Below are 23,586 nucleotides of genomic sequence, written 5' to 3'. Positions count from 1 at the left end.
CTTCACTCGATAGGCTCTTTGGTTGATGAGAAGCGAAGAGGTAGAAGGACAGATGTGGCATCTCCTACAGGGACAGAGTGCTGTGAGAAGGAGAGATGTTGGTGGGGGCAGAAAAGAGTCACACAGGGAACGCTTTCTTTGCAGGAGGCAAGGTAAAGGTTTATCTGGTGGTGGAATCACTATGGAATTGGTGGAAATTATGAAGGATCATTTGAACGAGGAGGCTGGTGGGTATTGGATGGTGAGGATCAGCGAAAGGTTTGCTCTTCAATCTCTGGTGAGAACAGATGTGGAAAATAGAAGATATGCAGTGCGGGGTTTTGTTAGCTATGGCAGAGGTGGTGGGGGGGTGGGGGAGAGCTGTGATTCAGAAAGAAAGAAGACCTCTCAAGAGCACCTATATAGAAAGTCCTATCATTGGAGAAAATATGAGAGAGCCAGAGCTGGGAGAGTTTAAAGCAAGGCACACAAAATGCTGGAGGAATTCAGCAGTTTGGTCCCAGTGCCCACGTCAGATGTGTCCAACTCTACCACAAAATGCCTGGAGGAATTCAGACGGCAGGGAACCGAAACAGCGGTGAAGCATCTCTTGAGCTCCTTGAAACTGGTCTGCAGCAGCAGGCCAGGTTATGCATGGGGTAGGTGATTTGGTGAGAGAGGTGAGAGAAGCAGCGATTTAGCTGTAGTTCCTGATGAAACAACATAGAAGTTGGGGAAGCCCAAGAAACACTGTACATGTTTGAGGGAGGATTGTTGGGGGCCATTCAACAGTGGCATGCATTTGTTCCAGGTCCATAGTTATGCCTTGAGGTGAAAAGATGTTACCCAGGAAGGAAATCACTGGGGTGTGAAACTTGCAGTACAGTTGATTTTTGAGGAAATGCCGAAGGCCGGAACGGATGTGACAGACGTGGTATTGGGCATCCTTGGAGAAGATGGGGATGTCTTTGAGGTGTACAGTAGCATATCTTGGAGGATCTTGTGAATGAAGGCTTGGAAAGTTGGAGAGTTGGAAAGTCTGAAAGGCACCATGAAGCATTCATGGTGGCCAGTGGGTGAACATTGCCTGCTACTCAACCCCCTGGTGGAAGCAGATCAGGCCGCCTGCACTCTATATGTCCAACCTGGGGCCCGTGGAGTGTTTAGGATGTGTTATCCATGTGTGAGAATAGCAGTTCTTAAAGGTGATTTTGTTGAGTCCTCGGTCATCAACGCAGGGACGGAGACTCCTATCATTCTATTTGACAACGAAGAATCCAGCAGTGGCTGGGGACTGGATGGTCGAATGAAGCTTTGGCAATGTAATCACTCATGGCTTGGGTCTCAGGAGGAGAGGAGAATAGGTGGCCTCGGGGAGGACTGGTGCCTGGGAGGAGGTTGATTGCACAATCACGTGGTCTGTGAGACAGCAGGTTGCTTGCTTCCCTTTTACTGAAGGTGATGGCTAAGTTGCAGTATTACTATGGGTGGTCGAGGGTTTTCTCCATCTCTGTGGATATATGGAGTGTGAAGTCAACTGAGTTTGCAGGCAGATGGTCCATCAGGTGGGTTTCCAATTCAGCAGTGAACCAGATGACCAGGCAAAGTGAGGGGTGTTTGTGGAGAGACGGGTAACATGAGAGGAGTGTTGGGAGAGTTGATAAGGAGGGAATTGGACGGACTTGTGTTGCTCTCCCAGGCTCATCTGCACAGGCCGTGTGAGGCCTCTGAACATCCCAGACCCCAAGAGACAACTGCCAATGGCTGTCATGCAGAAGGGATGAGAGGCAGGGTTGGTAGGGAGTCCAAGCTGCACACGTAAGTGTCCAGTCCGGAAAGTTTCCTGCTGCACCAGAATCCACCAGAGCCTCCTATGTGCGAAAAGACGTCAGGGTACGGAGGCAGGGACAGAGAGAGTGAGTGAGGCTATGGTGCTGGACTGAGAGGCCAGGAGAGTGTGGAACTTACCAGATAGAAGGCCTCACTTCTCTACCTGGTGGTGCTGTTTGGCTGGACACAGTGGGCATTTGATGCGTGGGTGATCTGCTGCTCCATATTAAGTGCACAAGTTGTTTCTCCACATACGCTCACAGTCGGGTGGCTGAGGGAGGTGTCCCTAACTGCATGGGTTTTGGGGACATTGTTTATGAGGATCTTGCAGCCTGAAATGGTCCTGGGGTCGGAACTAGGGTTCTGCCTGGTGATATGGAGGTCCAATGCATAAGACGCTACTCAATTCGGAGGGCCAGGGTGATGATGCTTTTGAGGTTGGTGGGCATCTCCCCGGTAGGCCGCTTACCTTTCAAACACTCTGAGAGCCTGTGATAGTAATGGGACTCTAGCACAGCTGCATTCCTGTCACACTCTACTGCGAGTGTTCAGAATTCCACAGGGTGATCCAGCACCAAGCGCGAGCCTTGATGCAGGCCAAGTATCTGATCCACTGCCTCCCTTCCACTTCCTGGAAGGTTGAAATCCCAAAGCATCTCAGTGGCAAATTCCTCATAATTATTGCAAATTGTGGTCTTAGTGTCTCAGTGAAGCCCACATCAGAGCTCGCACAATCAAGAGAATGGTATTGAAAGCAGTTTTGGTCCAGTCCATAGAACACAGAGATGGCCGGATCTTGAAGTGTAAGATGCACTGGGACAGGAAATTGCGTCACCGGGTTGGGAATCCATCGAGATCTTTGGGCCAGAATCTGGTGCTCTGAGGGGTGGGTAGGTTGACCGGCACAGGGTTGCCATATCAAGCCGGAAAGTTGGTTGAGAGTGGTGAGCAGATGGTCAGTAGACTCCCGTTGCTTTAGGATAGTGTGCTTCTGTCAATGGACGATTTCCTTTTGGTAAGCATACTCTGTTGGGTTCATCATTGGTTCACTCTTCCTGTCAGGAAATGTAGAGGAGGCATGGCCCTAACACAGAGCAGCAGAGACAATTTAGTGGTGAGCGAAAACTTTAATAACAGAAAGCAAGGTAATGAAATAAGAGAGAAGAGATGTTTAGCACGGCAAGGTAACTGACAGTTAGGAGCAACTGGTTGAGGCTGGCTGGTTTGATGGGTGAACAAGGACTGTGGATAAGAGCTGTGTTTAAATAGACTGCAGATGATGAGTTGCAGATCAGTGGACGGCGACTCCTGTTAGCTGGGTGGAGACTGGGAGATGCCTGTCTTTGCAGGCCTGATACCAGTGTTCAGTGCTTGTAGTGTGTGCTACCAACAAAATGCTCTATGGTCGTTCACCTCAACCTCTACTTTGTGAGACACAGGTGCACGAGCATACTACCAGCTCTAGGGTTCTATCCAAATCTCACTCCAACCTGTGTTGGAAATATGCTTCCAATTGCTCATGGATATATATCCTGTAATCTTTCCCTCATATTCTCAGAACCCCTCTCCCACCCATCCTCCATGAATACAACTGTAGGGGTACCTTTACCAGAAAATACAGCGCTCAAGAATATAACTTCCTTCCACCTTCTGAAGAGTAATTAAGGCTGGCCAATAAATACTGGCTTTAGCCACGACAATTGTTCTTGAAATGTGAATGTAAAAGAAGTCCCCTTTTTTGCAAATACGTATTGCACAACAAGTAGCACTTAAGAGTAAACATGAGGAAATCTGCAGATGCTGGAAATTCAAGCAACACACACAAAATGCTGGTGGAACACAGCAGGCCAGGCAGCATCTGTAAGGAGAAGCACTGTCGACGTTTCGGGCCGAGACCCTTCGTCAGGACTAACTGAAAGGGGAGATACTAAGAGGTTTGAAAGTAGTTGGGGGGGGAGGGGGAAATGCGAAATGATAGAAGACCGGAGGGAGTGGGATGAAGCTAAGAGCTGGAAAGGTGATTGGCAAAAGTGATACAGAGCTGGAGAAGGGAAAGGATCATGGGATGGGAGGCCTCGGGAGAAAGAAAGGGGGAGGGGAGCACCAGAGGGAGATGGAGAACAGGCAGAGTGATGGGCAGAGAGAGAGGAAAAAAACAAACAACTAAATATGTCAGGGATGGGGTAAGAAGGGGAGGAGGGGCATTAACTGAAATTAGAGAAATCAATGTTCATACCATCAGGTTGGAGGCTACCCAGCTGGTATATAAGGTGTTGTTCCTCCAACCTGAGTGTGACTTCATCTTGACAGTGGAGGAGGCCATGGATAGACATATCAGAATGGGAATGGGACGTGGAATTAAAATGTGTGGCCACTGGGAGATCCTGCTTTCTCTGGCGGATAGAGCGTAGGTATTCAGTGAAACGGTCCCTCCTGTCACTTATCCTTGTAAGCGGAACAAATGCTACACCTGCCCTTACACTTCCTCCCTCGCCACCATTCAGGGCCCCAGACAGTCCTTCCAGGTGAGGCGACACTTCACCTGTGAGTTGGCTGGTGTGGTATACTGTGTCCGGTGCTCCTGGTGTGGCCTTTTATATATTGGTGAGACCCGATGCAGACTGGGAGACCGTTTCGCTGAACACCTACGCTCGGTCCGCCAGAGAAAGCAGGATCTCCCAGTGGCCACACATTTTAATTCCATGTCCCATTACCATTCTGATATGTCTATCCATGGCCTCTACTGTCAAAATGAATCCAAACTCAGGTTGGAGGAACAACACCTTGTACACTGGCTGGGTAGCCTCCAACCTGATGGCATGAACATTGACTTCTCTAACTTCCATTAATGCCCTTCTTATCCCATCACTGACATATTTAGTTGTTTTTAAAGAGCAAACACGAGGAAATCTGCAGATGCTGGAAATTCAAACAACACTCACAAAATGCTGGTGGAATACAGCAGGCCAGGCAGCATCTATAGGGAGAAGCACTGTCGACGTTTCGGGCCGAGACCCTTCGTCAGGACTACCACTTAACTGAGTTATGAACTATGTACTTAAATGAAAATTTTAAAGTTAGAACACTATGTACTACTCAAAATATAAAACTGAAATTAGTTATCGACAGAAGATACCGTGTATCTCCTCTACCGTCAAAATGAATCCAAACTCAGGTTGGAGGAACAACACCTTATATACCAGCTGGGTAGCCTCCAACCTGATGGCATGAACATTGACTTCTCTAACTTCTGTTAATGCCCCTCCTCCCCTTCTTACCCCGTCCCTGACATATTTAGTTGTTTGTTTTTTTCTCTCTCTCTGCCCATCACTCTACTTGTTCTCCATCTCCCTCTGGATGATCCCCTCCCCTTTACTTTCTCCCGCGGCCACCCGTCCCATGATCCTTTCCCTTCTCCAGCTCTGTATCACTTTTGCCAATCACCTTTCCAGCTCTTAGCTTCATCCCTCCCCCTCTGGTCTTCTCCCATCATTTCGCATTTCCCCCTCCCCCCACTACTTTCAAATCTCTTACTATCTTTCCTTTCGGTTAGTCCTGACAAAGGGTTTCGGCAAGTGAAATTACAAGTTTGTTGAAGACTCTGGTTAATAGTTTTTTCCAAATAAGGCAGACAGTAAATTACCTTTCAAAACGTCAACATGAAATAACAATAAGTGTCAAAGTTTTCTCATTATTTAGCACAGTAAGTGCTCTCAGCATAATTAACTCTTTTGAAACCTCATTGACCCCTGCAGTACAAATCTTTCAAAGCAGGTTACTACTAATGGGTGGATATTTTCCCTGAATATCACAGTGTACTCTGGCAGTCAAACTTCATGTTAATAACTACCTACTGAACTGCCATTCCGAGGTTTTGGTTTCAGTCACAATTGACCCGCAAGTAAACAACATTTGTCGCTAGAGCAAAGCTAAAACCCACCCTTGTATTATGGTAGTTTTGTTGATTTCCCCCCGTACAACCGTGGAGACCATTCTATCTGGTTGCATCACCATCTTGTATGGAATCGCCGATGTACGGTATTGGAATAAAGAGGGTTGTAAACTCAGCCAGTCCCATCATGGGCACTAGCCTTCCCACTGTTGAGGACATAATCATAAGGAGACGTCTCAATATGGTGGCATTATCATTAAGGATCCTCACCATCTCACCTTCTCATTACTTCCATTAGGGAGGGGGTACAGGAGCCTGAAGACACACACCTAACATTTTCGAAACAGTTTCTTTCCTTCCACCATCAGATTTCTGAATGGACCATGAACAAATGAACACTACCTCACTATTTTGCTCACTTTTTGCATTAATTATTTATATATCTCTCTTATTGAAACTTACAGTAATATTTATACGTATTTCAGTGTAACACTGTTGCAAAACAACACATCTTACAACATAGAGTAGTAGGCAGACGTCAATTCCAGGGGATCATGGGTTTGCGCCTCTGCTGGACTGTGTCCTCTCCAGGGCACAAGCCTGGGTGGGAAGATTTGAAGAACCGGCTGTTGCCCATGCAGTGGGTTCCCGCTCTCCACGTCACTGATGTAGTCCAAGGGAAGGGCAAGCGCCAATACAGCCTGGCACCAGTGACACCACAGAGGTTGCCAGAGTGAACTTGTAAAGAACATCAAACTGCCTGAAGGACCCTAGCTCTGGATTTCTTCCTCAGGGTTTACTCTCAAGGCCTTTTCCATGGCTGGGTCTGGCTGCAAGGCAGCAGAGGTTTAAAATCAGAGTTTTCCTTCTCCTTGGTGGGCTGCCGTCCAAGGCTGGTGAGCCCCACCTGCCCGAAGCAACTGGTTTTGAGGCGCCAGCGGTCTGCCTTTGATCCTTCTCTCGTCAGTAGAAACAGTTCTGCCAGGCCTAGTAGCTAAGCCACATGTGAAGGCCAAGAGTTGGACTTGGTTGTCAGAGGCTGTTAGAGTCGCACACCACTTGGAACACTTTATAGGTAGTGGGAGCTTATCCCCACTACCACCCTCGGCTATGACAACCTTCGGAACTATTTTACAACATATGCCAATGATAATACATCTGATTCTGATTCTCATAAAGTTGTATATTTGTTTTGGCTGCAGAATTCTGGAACATATTTAATGTGCTGGACTGCCATTTTTAATTTAAAGTATTGTAAGTGATTGCTGTTTAAGCCTTGCAGAGCTGCAGTTAAACAGCTATCCAATCCTGCAACACTTAACACAGTCAGAGAGTCATGCAATAATCCAGTATGGAAGCAACTAATTCATACAGCCCAGATACTCAGTGACCACAGAGCACCCATCTATAATAATCCCCAATTTCCCTCGGGATCAATAAAGTATGTCTGTCTGTCTGTCTCTATCTTCCAGCACTTGCCTCATGGCTTTCTATGGCTGGGCAATTCAAGTGCTCCCCTGGACACTTAAATGTTATGACAATTACGACAGAGAAAGTACTCAGGAAGCTGAATAGTCTAAGGGTAGATAAATCTCCTGGAGCAGATGGAATGCTCCCTCGTGTTCTGAAGGAGATTGCAGAGGCATTAGCAATGATCTTTCAAAAGTCGATAGATTCCGTCCTGGTTCTGGAGGACTGGAAGATTGCAAATGTCACTCCGCTATTTAAGAAGGGGACAAGAAAGCAAAAAGGAAATCATAGACCTGTTAGCTTGACATCGGTGGTTGGGAAGTTATTGGAGTCGATCGTCAAGGATGAGGTTATGGACTACCTGGAGGCATATGACAAGATAGGCAGAACTCAGCATGGTTTCCTTAAAGGAAAGTCTTCCCTGACAAACCTAGTGCAATTTTTTGAGGAAATTACAAGTAGGCTAGACAAGGGAGATGCAGTATTTTGGATTTTCAGAAGGCCTTTGACAAGGTGCCGCACATGAGGCTGTTAAACAAGATAAGAGCCCATGGAATTACGGGAAAGTTACATACGTGGATAGAGCGTTGGTTGATTGGCAGGAAACAGAGAGTGGGAATAAAGGGATCCCATTCTGGTTGGCTGCCGGTTACCAGTGGTGTTCCACAGGGGTCCGTGTTGGGGCCGCTTCTTTTTATGTTGTATATCAACGATGTGGATTATGGAATAGATGGCTTTGTGGCTAAGTTTGCTGATGATACAAAGATAGGTGGAGGGGGCCGATAGTGCTGAGGAAACAGAGAGGCTGCAGAGTGACTTGGATAGATTGGGGGAATGGGCAAAGAAGTGGCAAATGAATTACAATGTCGTAAAGTGTATGGTCATGCACTTTGGTAGAAGAAATAAATGGGCAGACTATTATTAAATGGGGAGAGAATTCTAAGTTCTGAGATGCAACGGGACTTGGGAGTCCTCGTGCAGGATACTCTTAAGGTTAACCTCCAGGTTGAGTCAGTAGTGAAGAAGGTGAATGCAATGTTGGCATTCATTTCTAGAGGAATAGAGTACAGGAGCAGGGATGTGATGTTGAGGCTCTATAAGGCACTGCTAAGACCTCACTTGGAATACTGTGTGCAGTTTTGGGCTTCTTATTTGAGAAAGGATGTGCTGACGTTGGAGAGGGTTCAGAAGATTCACTAGAATGATTCTGGGAATGAGAGGGTTAACATATGAGGAATGTTTGACCGCTCTTGGACTGTACTCCTTGGAGTTTAGAAGAATGAGGGGGGACCTCATAGAAACATTTTGAATATTGAAAGGCATGGACAGAGTGGATGTGGCAAAGTTGTTTCCCATGGTGGGGGAGTCTAGTATGAGAGGATATGACTTGAGGATTGCAGGGCGCCCATTCAGAACAGAGATGCAAAAAAGTTTTTTTAGCCAGAGGGTGGTGAATCTATGGAATTTGTTGCCACGGGCGGCAGTGGAGGCCAAGACATTGAGTGTATTTAAGGCAGAGATTGATAGGTATCTGAGTAGTCAGGGCACCAAAGGTTATGGTGAGAAGGCGGGGGAATGAGACTAAAGGGGAGATTGGATCAGCTCATGATGAAATGGCAGAGCAGACTTGTTGGGCCGAATGGCCGACTTCTGCTCCTTTGTCTTATGGTCTTCTGTTGTCAATGATTCTGCTTCCATCATCCTCTCCACCATTGCTTTCCATGTACTCATCACTCTCTGAATGAAGCATTCCTCAGATCTCCTCTAAATCTCCTGCCCCTTACCCTGAATCCCTGTTCTCCAGTTTCACTCATCTCTCATAAGGATGAGATGTCTTACCTCTGATAAGACATTTCCTGGTGTCTACCTTAACTGTTATGTTTTGTTACTCCAGAAATTACTCTAAAGAAATACTAGGGAGAGCTGGGGATAACTTGTGCCTGGTTATATTTTTACTTTTAGCAAGATGTGCACATACAACGTGGTGGCACAATGATGTAAGCCATTCAAGCACTTTTACATATAACCTATAATAAATTATTGAAATGACAAAGATGCTTAATCAAACCATATATTTGCAACATTACAGAAATATTAAATACGCAACACTCTTCCCTGCTTAGCTATAAGCTCCAATTCAGTATTATTCCATTCAAGCTTAAAGATTTAATTGCTGTGGAGGATTTCCTATTCTTGTGGGATTCCATCTTTCCTGATGAGGGGAGTCACTCTGTTTGGCAGGTAAGATTTGTGGCCGCGAAACAATTTCAGGTTCAGGGGCCTCCTCTGTGGTGCTTGTAGGAGTTGACTCTGGGACCACAGGAAGTTGTTCTGATAGCTCTGGACACTTTTCTTCTCTAACAATTGCTCTCCTCGACTGATCAATGGGTCATCTCCAGAAGACATCAGACACAATCTCCACTATTTAGGAGATTTTGTCAGTAAAATTTGGCATGACATCTAAAACTGTGACAAATTTCTATAGATTGTGGTGGGGAGTACATAGACTGGCTACATCACAAACTGGTGCAGAAACACCAATATCCTTGAATGGAAAATCCTATAAAGAGTAGTGGATACAGCCCAGTTCATCAGAGGTAAATCCCTCTCCACCTTTGAGCACATCTAAATGAAGCATTGTCACAGGAAAGCAGCATCCATCATCAGGGACCCCCAGCACCCAGGACATGTTCTCTTCTTGCTGTGGCCTTAAGGAAGTTACAGGAGTCTTAGAACTCACACTGCCAACTTCAGGAACAGTTATTACTCCTCAACCATCCAGCTCTTGGACCAAAGGATGTAACTTCACTCAACTTCATTTATCCCATCATTGAAACATTCCCACAATCTATAGACTCACTTTCAAGGACTCCTCATCTCATGTTCTCAATATTTATTGCTTATTTATGTGTTATTAGTATTTCTTTCACAGTTTGTTGTCTTTTGCACACTGGTTGCTGCAGTCTTTCATTGATTCTATTATGGTTATTATTCTACTATGATATATTGAGTATGCCTGCAGAAAATGAATCTTGGTGTTGTATCTGGTTACTTATATGTACTTTGATAATATATTTACTTTGAACTGCTAAGCCTTTCCATCTACAGCACTCAGTAATACCGGCACTTGCTTTTCATTGACTATTTCATTTGCTTTAAAATGCTGCTCCATTCACTCAGTATACAATATCCAGTTATCTTTCATGCAATCAAACACATCTATCTTTTGGAAGCAGCCAGCCATTATAGTATTTTTCGATTTATGATTATTGTCACTGTTAACAAATCTGTGAATTTTGTCTGTTTTCTGCTTTCTTTTCAACTTGGCAGTCTCGCTGTGCTTTCAATGAAAATAAATGTGCTGCACATTTTTAAAACTTGAATGTATCGCTGTGTATCATCTGGTAGGCAGTCATCTTGGGTTCATTTTTATAAACTTACTTATCACAACAGTTATGTTTTGTAACTCCAGAAATTAATCAAAAGAAATACACATGACAGCCAGGGATAACTCTAATCTAGTTTCATTTTTACTTTTAGTGAGGTGTACACATATGACATGGCAGCATAATAATGTATGCCATTATAGTGCTTTTACAGACAACCCATTATGAATTATGTAACCAATGAAGAATGCTTAATCATACAATATAGTCACAATATTTCTCAAATGTGACTGAAATATTAAATACACAATACTCACTATACTACTCACAATTTTATATACTCAAATCTTAACTTCAGTATCTCCACATAGCGAAAACACTTCATTCCAGGTAACATCTATCCAGCACTCTAGTGTGGTGATCAGAACTGTACTCCATTTGATGTCTGACCAAATTCTTTCTAAAGTTGCTGCATAACTTCAGTGCTCTTGTAGCCAATACCTGGGCCAATATCCCACATACCTTCCTTACTGTGTTACCTAGGTACTTGATATTAAGTAACTGATACCAGAATCAAGTTTGATTACAACTCTGAAGCATTTACCGAAGCCCCAAAAAAGCCACTTGATTCATTCCAACTGCAGTTCAGCAACCCACCACAAGGTGGAAGATCTGTGTCCATGCAGGCAGCATTTGGTAAAAGCAGGGGTGGGCAAACTTTTTGACTTGTGGGCCACAAAGGGTTCTAAAATTTGACAGGGGGGCCGGACCAGGAACAGATGGACGGAGTGTTTTGGTAATACACCTCATAAGAGAAAATAAAATATCATGGGATATGTAGAAAACGTGCTTTAATTTCAATTGAAAATGAACAAATGCATTACAACAAGATATCTGTCTTTGAAGTCCCATGGTATTTAGCTATTTATTGAAATGACTTTTAAAACACTGAAAATTAAATGAATAAAATACAGCTTTTTTTAATAGTAACAGTTATTATTTTAAAGCACTGAAAATTCTGTTATCCTTCAAGATATTATCATCATCACTCTCCTCCTGACTGTCTTTATTTCAAAAACGGTAGGAGATGCAGGTCTACTTGTCCTGCTCCTTCTTATTCAATTGTCCCCTGTGCCAAAACTCAACAACGACCAGCACAAGGACAGAACAGTGATAGGGCGCCAGTATGCGGAGTGCGTTATTTGATCTGGAGCACATTTTTTATTTTGAGAACGTACGTGCACCTGCGCACTACTCATGTCTATCACTTAACAGAAATGACATGTAACATGTAAGGCTTATTGAAAAAAATATTTTCAAATGCATTTTTTACATAACACAACGAAGAAACTTATTTTTAATTTCAGTGGGAACAGTGTTGTTGGTCTCCCTTTTTAGCCAGCGCATCAAAGTCTGGATTTAGTTTTGTTGTGGCGATTCTCAGGATGGATCTGAGGTGTTGGTCAGTTAACTTGGATCTGTGGCTGGCTTTGTTGATGTTCATGACGCTGAACGCCTGTTCACACAAATAGGTCGAGCCGAACAAAGAGTAAAGCGCAAATGTGGAGTAATACGCTGCACCTCAACAAAGGTCAATGTATATAGAGTGCGTCATCTATTGGGAAAACGCCAGAATTGCGGGGAAAAAACGTTAACAAGGTTTATTAATATAATTTCATCAAGTTCTGCGGGCCAGATTAAAAAGCTTAACGGGCCGCATATGGCCCCCGGGCCGTAGTTTGCCCATGCCTGGGTAAAAGTCTCATCCTGAAGCACTAATTAGCTCAGTGCTAAATTCTTGATAAAAATAAACGAAAACAAACTCATTCCATTCTATTTGATTTACTTCATAATACATGTTAGCTCAGAAAGGATTTAAGTTTTCTTAAACACACCTGAGTTTCTTAAGAATACAGTACAGGAATCCACTGTATGAAGCTGTGCTCCTCAGACACTTAGAACTTAGATTTCTGAAATAAAAAAGGAATTATAAATAGATGTCCTGACATAAATCTTAAATTTCATGCGAACTTGGATGATAATTAGCAGTCAAATGGTTATCATTGCAACATAATGTTGCAATAATGCAGAAGGATAATTTGACTTTTTTCCACAGTTTTGATGCAGATTCAGGCATTAAGGCGACATACCATTCAAAGCTCCATGATGAAGTGGTTGAGATGCAGTGCCACAATTTCATCCAGCTTCCAAAGTTTATGCAGGCAATTTTGTCACACTTATTGAAATGCAAATTAGATGGAACTTGCAGATATTGTCCTCTACAATCTGCATATATTTAAAAATTGTTCAGATGTGTTTATTTAAGAATGCAAAGGCTAGTGAGTCTGTTGCTCCTCCAGTCACAGCAACAGATCCCTACATGGTAATGAATGTGATGCCATATATCATGTGTTTCCTGTGTGAAAGTAGTTACCAACTTTAGAACAAATTAGAATTCATAAAAGGCTTAAGGATTTAATTTATAAGATAAATATTCATTGACAAATTATGTTGGAGGAATAGGGCTAATATACTTAGAGAACGGAGCCTCATTTTTATTAATCAAAAAAGATTGTTACTCCTCAAGTGCTTGTATGCTGATTGTCCGTTTCAATGTGTGCCTGTTGTCAATCACATAAATGACTCATTTAGTTTTATTGAAATAATGTTGGTTTTTAGTATTGCATTATAGTTGCACAAACATAATGATTGCCAAATTTCTGTAAAGAAACCTATCTCAGATTTGTAAATAACAAATGATGTAACAATTAATGAAATATAATTTGACTGCCATTGGTGTATGCTCCAGGCCAGTGATTGCTTTGGAACTCCTCACTATCAGTTACTTACACTGTGTTGAGAAATTTACCAAATACAAGTAATACTATACCTTCTAGATAACTTCAGAGAAGATACCATTCTCTGTTAAAAGCCTGCAATTTTACTTTGTTTTAAATTTCTATGGTGGAATAGTCAGCAGAAGAGATCTTGCAATTTATTTTAACATCATTCAAGTGTTCTGATTATTTTGGTTGGAAAATTATTTTGCAATTATTAAATTTGGTGTAAGCAAAAATATGTGGAAAAACATATAGTATTGTTTTCTATGAACAAGGTGAATCCAGAAGAAAATAACCAATCACTATCCCAACCCCCTGAAATCAGTGTATGACAGTACTGTTTGGTAGTTTTTGGGATAACCTTGCTTATAGAACATAGTGAAATATTTCTATTTTTAAAAATACAATTGGACATAAAAGCCAATTGCCCAAATGTAGAGACAATAAACTTTTAATGTGCATCCAGAAAGTGAATATGGCGTGCAGATTCTGTTTGCAAAACAACTAAGCAGGCTAAACAGATGAAATTATTTCCAAAGCTGACCAGAAGAAGTGGTCAGTTTGTGGTCATCTGCTCACCAATGAATCTGGAGAATGTATAACTTCATGTATTGATATTAATCAATGGAACATTAGACATTAGAAACTGAAACTGTGAACTGGTTTCCTGTTCTTTCTTGTGGGGTTGATTAATGTACAAACTTCCTTTTTAATTTGATGACTTGAGCAAACCATGTCAACATCATTTGAATGCATTCCTCTTGGAAGCCTGGCAGAATTCTTTTCTAAGACGTTCCCAATAATTTCCTTAAGAATCGGAGAATGTATTAATGGACCATTTTGTTTTATTTTGGACAGCGTGACTGTGCATATGCAAGGGTGGATGGTGTATATAGTTAAAGTCAAGTCAAAGTGAAGTTTATTGTCATATGCACAGTATATGTAAGCATAAGTATAATGAAAAAAAACTGAATTGCAATAGCATTACAAGCACGTAGCATCATCTAAACAGCATTCTCAAGAAAAAACATAAATTAAATTATACATGATTTTTTCAAGAAAGAGTTTAGGACAACATAAAAATCTAAGTCAATTTGGTGCAAAGTGATTATAGTGTTGCTAAACTGTAGAGACTAGGTTTTGCCTTGGTTTATGACCCAAATGTTTGAAGGGAAGTAGCTGCACTACAATCTGGTAGTGTGGGGTTTGAGGCTTCCATATCACCTGATTAGTGGTTTATGTATTTTGAGAGAACAATTGAAATATGAAATATGGATATTTTAGATAACTTTGTTTAATTTTTCCATTAACTTTCAAAAGAAAGTGATGTAAGGGTAGTGAATTTTCTGAAGAGCTAATGATCTTGAATATTGATGATGCTCATGGATACAAATATTCCCTTTTCAGCACCTTAATATTAGTATTTCTTCTACATCTAAACTAATTTTATATTTGTTCAAAATACTTAAAATGCGTTTTCAAGTGAATGCTTAATTTACTCCAATGCAGGTTCACATTTAAAAAAAATCACACTAAAAATGAGGAATTGCAAGTGCATGTATACAATTTATAATTTTGTAGGCTGTTGCCTTTCAATGAACGTAAGTTCCAGGAAAGTCTGATTACCTTGAAAAAGTATATGTACTTGGATTCCTATTCATAGGTATCCATATATTTTGTGAATGATAGCATAGGATGCCAATTGCTTAACAAATATTACGCGCCCAAAGTTTAAATTAACTGTTTTACTTGGAAAGTGACCAAAGTATATATAAGATTAGATGTAAGTTATTTAGTAAATCAGATAGATGCTGGATAACTGTATCTGTTGCACGCAGTACGAAGAACACACACCTGCAGATCGCCGCCGCGGATGCAACCTCATCCACTCAGGAGGTGGCGCTGCGGTCGGCGGCGAACCTACCTCGAGTTTCACCAATGTAAATAATTCAACCTAACCCGATGGCGAGCTGGTCTTTGATTGTCAGGATTCTTTCCCAATAATACGTCGGATTATGCGAGAGTGACGGCACTATTGGTCTGCGGTGGAAAAGTGTCTCCCAATCAGCGGCGAGGAGGGGCGGGGCGCCGGTCTCAAGCTAGCTAGAGAGGTGGCGGTGGTGGGGAGGGGATTGTTTTGGGAGCGAGTGTGGTGGAAAGATGGCGGACGATAGGAAGCGGGCGGATAATGCCAAGCATCGGCGTGGAGAGCAGCTCAAGCGCTGGCTGGGCTCCGAGACCGACCTGGAGCCGCCTGTCTTCAAGAAGAAGAAGACCCGGGTGAAGTTCGATGACGGCGCCGTGTTCTTGGCCGCTTGCTCGAGCGGCGACACCGAGGAGGTGAAGCGGCTGCTGGACCGCGGGGCTGACATCAACTACGCCAATGTGGACGGGCTGACTGCGCTGCACCAGGTACTGCGGGGCGACCAAGGCTGGGGAGGGGAGGCCCGTCCCTGCATCCCCTTTACCGCACTGCACGGCTGAGCGCCCTCCTAACGCAGGGTGGAACAGGGATCTATCAGTTAGTGCTCACCCCCAGTGCAGCGACCATTTCTGATGCAGCAGGTACCGCACTGCCCTGGACTATCCGGAGTATATCCTCCGTCCCAAGTTTGAGATTTGTCCTGTCTATTCGTTTTTGGGTGGCTGGCAAATGCATTGTATGGTTTGCTTCTCAGGTGTCGTGTGTCACATGAGTTACATTTCATGCATTCCCCACCCCTCCATTTCGCCTTTTCTCCTCTAACGACCTGATTCGTAAAACTAATGCGAAAAGACAGTCCGATCGTGTGGCAAAACGGACTTGCATGAAGGACGGTCGGTGGACAGTTATTCGATATAACGTGATAACTGGTGCGCCAAGGGACCTCTGCATTGAACAGATCTTAATGTTAAAACTGCATTTAACGGAAGTCGTATTTTAGAGTTATTACCCAACAGTTTTTAATGTAGATGTAAAGTTGTTTGAAACATCCTGACAAACTTGAAGTGTAATCATGTTTTCCCACCTTCACATAAGTATGCAGTGTTGCATTCTTTTATCATTTTGGACACCCTTTGAGGTAATGCCATTAAGAAGTGTTCTGATTTTTTTCAGCGAACTTTCCTAATTATTAATCTTACATTGTGCAGCAAACTCGAATTGTTTAATAAGAGTTACATGGGTAACCCCCTCCCTTCCCGTTAACGTAGAGCCATGTTAGGGTTCTTTCCGGAACAGTGCTATCGGATAAGATGTAGGAGTGTTTGAATCAGACGTATAACATTTATAAAATTGCAGCGGATATCCTTTTCTAGGGATAATATGTAGCACAACTACTTTTGACATTTATTTACCGGTATTGTCCTTCATATTAATTGTAGGAATTTTATAGATCGGCAAGGCTTTGTATACAGCTTTAAAAAGTCATGCTGGTAATGAATGGTATGTCAACCCTGCTGCAGTGACTGTCTTGGAAAACACTCATATGGTTTGAAGTGAAACGATAATCGTATCAGTCTAAATAGTGGTATGTGACCTTAGGGGGAAAATAGCATGTGCTAATTGAAGCTCCTATGCCAAAACTTTGTAATGCAAAAATCATGGCTTAGTCCGTGACCCGGATCCACATTCACAATCGCCATTAACGAAAGAACCACATAAATACTATAAGGTACAGATGACACATAAATTATCATATTAAATATATCTATTCCCTTTTCATGGAACAAAAACTGAATTTAGCTGACCCATTTATTGCATATATTGCCTGGCTGTCAGATTGACATTTTGAGAAAAGAGCTCCATGAAGTTGGATTTTGGAGTTAGGTTAATTTCAGTTGTTGCTGTTTAATTGGGTAATTCAGTCACTGATTGTTCAGAAGGTGCTATTAGGCACAAAGAAGAAATTTCTTTCTAAAGTATTTCAACTTCATTGAGTTTTGTGCCAATGGCAAGCGGTACAAACATTCACGTGATTATCTTAAATAAAATCTACTTGGTTTTCAGCTGATGTCCTAATATTAGCAATGTGCAATTAAAGTATACTAAAGCATAGTAATTACACAATAATAGAGATACTTGAGTCTACGAAGACCCACTAGCTGTACATCGAAAAGTGCAATGTGGCTTTAGAAATGCAGTTTGAAAATCGTTGAATGTAGAGGGCATGTTGGAATAGTTTGATGCACCACTTAAATTTTGGGGGTGGGGTACAAAGAAAGTATGCCGTTTGGTTTTAATGTGACAATTAAACAGTTTGTTTTTAAAATGTGAGGCCCTCTGTTGGTCGTGGTTGACCATAGATGTTGCGTCCCATCTGCCTGTGGTGTGCAGGTCAGGACAGTGCAGTATGGAGAGCCGGCTGTTGCCTGTATAGCAGGCTCCCATTATCCACACAGCTGATTAATCCAAAAGGAATGGCAAAAACCTATAGAGTTTGGCATCAGCAGCATTTCAGGGGTTGCCAGAAAGTGTTGAAATCAATGAGGGACTGCCAGCTCCGGATTTTTTCCTTGGCACTTAGTCCCAAAGCCTTGCCCATGAATGGATATAGCCACAAGGCAATGGAGGTGTGAGATCAATTTTCCTCCTCCTAGATGAGCTGTCAGTCACGGCTGATGAGCCCCACCTGACGGAAGTGACTGGTTTTAAGGTGCCAGTAACCTGCCTTGCCTCTTCTCCTGTCAGTAGAAACAGTTTCGCTGTGTTTAGGAGCTAAGCCACATGTGAAGGGCAGGAGCTGGACTTGATTGTCGGAGGCCATTTGTGATGCTAGCCGTTGGGAGCATCTAATGGTAGTGGGAGCTTATCCCCACTGCTACCCTTGGCTATGACAACCTTGAGGAATATGTGCTAGTATTTCATTGCTTGTTACAAAATTGTTTCATGGCCTATCTTGGCCTTGTTAATAACTTGTATGTAGTTGTAGATATTATGTTTTCCCCTTCCTGCATCAGTATGGAGGAAGTTATCATGGCTACAGTAACTATCCACTGTTACATTTGATGTGCTTTGTTTACCGGTGTAATATCTGATACTTGTCACAGCTGCAAAAGATTAGATTGTTTTCAAAGTCTTAACTTGGAAATTGCTGCTCATCACAAAAGCAAGTTAAAAGGTTAGGCAGTGATAGATCGTGATTTCTTTAAGCACGCCTTTAATGAATTACGTTGGTGCGCTCAATCCATATGCTTTGTTACAAAAAAGGAAGCCTTGTATGCAAGTCAAATATTGAGTCTTGAGTGACTAACTGTAAAACAAGCTGAACTTCCTATGCTCAACATGGGGGAAAGCTGATGATTTCATTCAATGATGCATGCACAGTCATGTTGTATATTCGTATTTGGAGTTGAATAACAGTAATGGATGAAAGCTGGTGTGTGTGTGTCTGTCTGCTGGGCAAATATATACTACATAATAAATAATTCCAGCGAGTTAGCCTCACTGCCTTGGAGTTTTAACTTTCAAACTCATTGATGTACAAACCTCAAGCAACTTAGAAATTAATTTCTTTAATGCATCTTCTCTAAACATTTGTATTTGAATTCTAAATATCCACAGATAGGCTAGGGAACTATATTAATGAATACCATATTGGATATAACAGCCATGTCATTATAGAATTCTTCTGATGTGTGTACACACACACACACACACACACACACACACACACACACACACACACACACACACACACACACACACACACACACACACACACACACACACACACACACACACACACACGTACGTGTATATATACATATTCTGATGTATAGTGCATTTGTAAAGTAATCAAAGTGCTGTAATACTTGGCTAAGCTAGGTTCAAAGTAAATTTATTATCAAAGTACATGTATGTTACCATATTCTACCTTGAGATTCATTTTCTTGCATGCATATATGGGGAAAAATAAATATGATAGATTTTATGAAAAACTCTAAACAGACAATCAGTGTGCAAAAGACAATTTGCAAATAAAAAAATTGATAACTGATTACGAGTTGTAAAGAATCTTGGCGAGTGAGTTTGCAGCTCATGCACTCAGTTCTGAGTGATTGACCTTATCCACCAGTTTAGTCTTGTATGTGGTTGTGTAGGACCAAAGGCTTCTGTACTACCATTGGGCAGGAGGAGGTAGTGAGAAGAGGGCATAATCTGGATGGTGGATGTCTTTTATGATGGGTGCTGCTTTCTTGTGGGAGCATTCCATGTAAATGTCGTCAGTGATGGAAAGGCTTTCCACTCTGTAGAAATTTCCATTCCTGAGCCTTGGTATTTCCATACCAGACCATGATGCAGTCAGTTAGGATACTCTCCACTGTGCATCTATAGAAGATTGTCAACAGTTTTGAAGACATGCTAAATTTATGCAAACTTCTAAGAAAGAGGTGTTGTCATGCTTTCTTTGTGATCAAGCTTATGTGCTGGTTACAGAACACATCCTCTAATATGTTTATGGAATACTGCGTTAGAAAGAATAGTAACTGGTTAATGCTAACTTCTCTGTTCATACAAATGATCTTATGTTTTAGATGTGCAGAAGTCGTTCTAAAATTTAAGTGCATGAAGTTTATAGGGTTAATTGCACTTCAGTATTAATGAAACATTTTACTAATAAATGCTATTCACTTTTATTGACTCATAAAAATATTAATGATAATATCTTTAAAAATTAGAGTGGAAATAGTTATGAACTGATCTGCAGTTTTTGAAGAAAATGTTAAGATAACTAGGAATGCAGTCAAATTTTAAGCCCAAAATTTCAGTAGTAGTTTATTGAAATAAAGTTGTCCGTTATAAGTGTAGTTCTACTGCGCATAACTGTTCTACTCTTCACCAGTTGGGGATCATCCAGTTTTTTGATTATTTAAAAGTATGTCAGGTCATTGGGTAATGTCTTTGGTTTGAGTTTCATTGTGCTATAGAGTAGAAATGAATTGTATTTATAGCAACATATTGTATTTATAGTCTTGTTTTTGCATGATATTCACTTAAACTAGGTTGCCTGTGACAGATCAGCTGCAAAACTTCATTCGAATGCAGTAGTCAGGCTTTCATTTGGAAGCCTCGGCTGCAGTACTTGTACGACTAAAATAAACTTTTTAGTAGCACAAAGATAGTAACTTGTGAAAAGATAATTCATTATGATGATGTGACTGCTGAGCTTGTTTCACACATCAGTCAAACCTAAACACTTTCTCATTATGTGACCACAACACCGATATTATCAAGGTTCTAAATTTCTCTTCCAGACTTGGGCAGCTCTGCTATTTTTCTAAAAAAAAATACAGTGGATTCCAGTTAATTGGACTATCAGTTAATTGGGATTGAAGTTTATTTGGCATAACTCTTAAACAACAAAACCTAATGGAGAAAATAGTTGGGATTCCCTTTCTTTATTTGGGACACTATGGCACTTAATTGGGGCAGGAGACAGTTTCTAACTAGTGTCAGATGTGTGCACTTGTGTGTCTGTTCAACACTACAGAATACTTAGAGTGAACAGTTTTTAAACAGTCAGTTGTGTGTACCTGTGTTCAAAAAGCAGTGATCTTTCTCAGTGATAGTTGGTGAGAAATAAGCAGTAAGACAATTCAGAACTGTTTTGCTCACAGCCGTTTCAAGTATTCAGGCTTGGAGATGGCAAAAATGGCTGGGAGTGAAAATGATATGATTTCACTACTTTGTCAGGAACTACGAAGAATTTGAAGGTATCAATGATTATTTTGAATGTTACGATAAAAATGAAGATTTGGAAGGTGCTGTCATTGATAGCAATGTATGAATACAGTCCATTATCTACACCAGGTGTCTGCTGATTTTGTTCATTTGCACTCAATCAAAAAAACACGATATCCTCTGTCAATAACTAATTCCAGTTTTATATTTTTAGTAGTACATAGTGTTTTAATTTTTAAATTTTCATTTAAGTACATAATTCATAACTCAGTTAAGTGGTAGTCCTGACGAAGGGTCTCGGCCCGAAACGTCGACAGTGCTTCTCCCTATAGATGCTGCCTGGCCTGCTGTGTTCCACCAGCATTTTGTGTGTGTTGTTTGAATTTCCAGCATCTGCAGATTTCCTCGTGTTTGCTCAGTTAAGTGGTAGTTTGTTTTTTATTTATCACTTTTTCTTGTGACATTTTGGCTAATTGGGGCAGTCGCTTATTTTGGCCAAAATGTACTGGTCCTGATGTGTCCTAATTAACTGGAATCCACTGTATATCAAGTAATGGCCTTTACAGCATGAAAACTGTCCCTTCAGCTCAACTAGTTCATCTTTCCTCGACCCTGGGGAAAAGGCAAGCATTGCCCATCATGATTTTATATACTTATAATAGGACCATAAAACAGGAGAGAATTAGGTCAAATCCAGACCCTTTCAACCTCCGGTTTGAATATATGCAATGACTTGGCCTCCAGAGCTGTCTGTGGTAATTAATTCTACAGATTCACCACCTTGCTGAAGAAATTCCTCCTTATTCATATTCTAAATGGACATCCATTACGAGGTTGTGCCCTCTTGTCCTGCACTTACCTGCTACAGGAAGCATCCTTTCCACATCAGGTCCTTCATTATTTGATAGGTTTCAATGAGATTCCTCTCCCCTTCCCTCCATCTTCTAAACTCCAACAAGTACAAGTCCGTTGCCATCAAATGCTCCTTTGACTCTCATTCTCATGAGCCTCCCCTGGATTCCAATGCCAGTGCATCTGCAAATTCTCTCTTTGTACTTGTACCCTTAGGTCCTTCAGTTCTACAACACTGTCCAGGGTCCTACTATTCACTATAGACCGGCCCACGACTATATTCCCAAAATACAGCACCTTGCACTTAAATGAAACTCCATTTGCCATTTCTTCACCCAGGTCCTTCTATAAGTTCAGATACCCATATTCATTGTCAATAACATCACCTGATTCCTGATGTTTTTTTTTTCCTCTGCAAACATACTGATTATTTCTTGTACATTCTTATCCAAGCCAATGATAGAGATGGTAAAACATCGAGTCGTAGAAACACCTATTGTCAGATAGGTTAATTTGTGTTAGCTGAGTCAAGATGGGCTTCTAGCCTTCCAATTCATCATTTAATTACAAGAAGAGTTGAACTTTTTGAAAATATTTTCCTGTGTGTTTTCTGTATGAAGCTAGTGCTGTAGCAATATGCTTGCATCAATCATAATCAGAATCTTTTTTAATTTAGACAAAAGGGAGTAAAATTTTGTAATACAATTGTCTGTAATTGATCTTTATAAGAGATTGTTGCTGCCTTGACTTTACAGTTGTCTGTTTTAGCTATATCTATTACATCAGATTTTTTTTTTCTTCCTTGTATATTTTTGACAATTCGGTCTTTGGCTGAATGGTGTTCATGATAACCTGAACTCTAATTTGAGATTTGTATAGAATACCTACTTTTGAAAATCCATTTCCTTGGGTTTTTAAAAGCATTTGCCGAGTGGTCCCAAAATTGGACCGTGAACTGTACATTGGGAAGGATTTTGAGCTGCATTTCACTTGGATCTGTCAGCATATGTTAGCAACTAAGTGCACATCAGCAGATTTCATAGCTCTTGACCTAGAAAAACTCTTGTTCAAGCTTTTGCTGGTATAATAGTCCCAGCAAAATAAATGGGCAAAATATGTTGCTCAAATAAAAATGGATAAAGCATTTCATTTGAATAACTTTTTAGAATCGTTTTCAATGTTTAACTGTCTGTGAGCAAGCATAACCACACATTGCTAGATACAGTGGTGCTAGAAAGTTTGTGAGCCCTGTAGAATTTTCTCTATTTCTGCATAAATATAACCTAAACTGTGATCAGTTCTTCATGCAAGTTCTAAAACTAGATAAAGAGAACCCAATTAAATAAATAACACACTAAGCATTATAGGTGTTCCTTTTTTAGAAAAAGGATCCAATATTACATGTTTGGGGAAGAAGTATGTGAAATTTTGCTTTTAGTAATTGGTGTGACCCTCCCCAGTTAAGCAAGAAATTCATCCAACCATTTCTGGTTAACTGTTGATCAGTCCTGCAAGTCGTCTTGAAGGAATTTTAAGCCATTCCTCCTTACAAAATTGCTTCAACTCTGAGATATTGGTGGGCTCCCTTACATGAACTGCTTGCTTCAGGTCTATCCACAACAATTCTATAGGATTGAGGTCAGGATTTCACGATTATTCCAAAACATGAATTTT

The 23,586-nt window shown here is 41.4% G+C and overlaps 1 protein-coding gene across 4 annotated transcripts in view; it reads left to right on the top strand.

Moving 5' to 3' along the window:
- The first annotated feature begins 15,525 nt into the window (after window positions 1-15,525).
- The window catches only part of LOC132381198 (protein phosphatase 1 regulatory subunit 12B-like), a 221,291-nt gene continuing 213,230 nt past the window's right edge, over window positions 15,526-23,586 (top strand). For all 4 annotated transcript variants that reach the window (XR_009507977.1, XM_059950490.1, XM_059950489.1 and 1 more), the window contains exon 1: window positions 15,526-15,809. Coding sequence is in view for 3 of the 4 variants with exons in the window: in XM_059950490.1 (XP_059806473.1) it covers window positions 15,558-15,809 (252 nt within the window). In the remaining variant the exon portion in view is untranslated. The remainder of the gene's footprint in view (window positions 15,810-23,586) is intronic.

The sequence above is a fragment of the Hypanus sabinus genome, chromosome 25, assembly GCF_030144855.1.
Source record: "Hypanus sabinus isolate sHypSab1 chromosome 25, sHypSab1.hap1, whole genome shotgun sequence".
Lineage (NCBI taxonomy): Eukaryota > Metazoa > Chordata > Chondrichthyes > Myliobatiformes > Dasyatidae > Hypanus > Hypanus sabinus.
The sequence above is the reverse complement of the archived record's forward strand: the minus strand, read 5'-3'. Positions and strand labels throughout refer to the sequence as shown.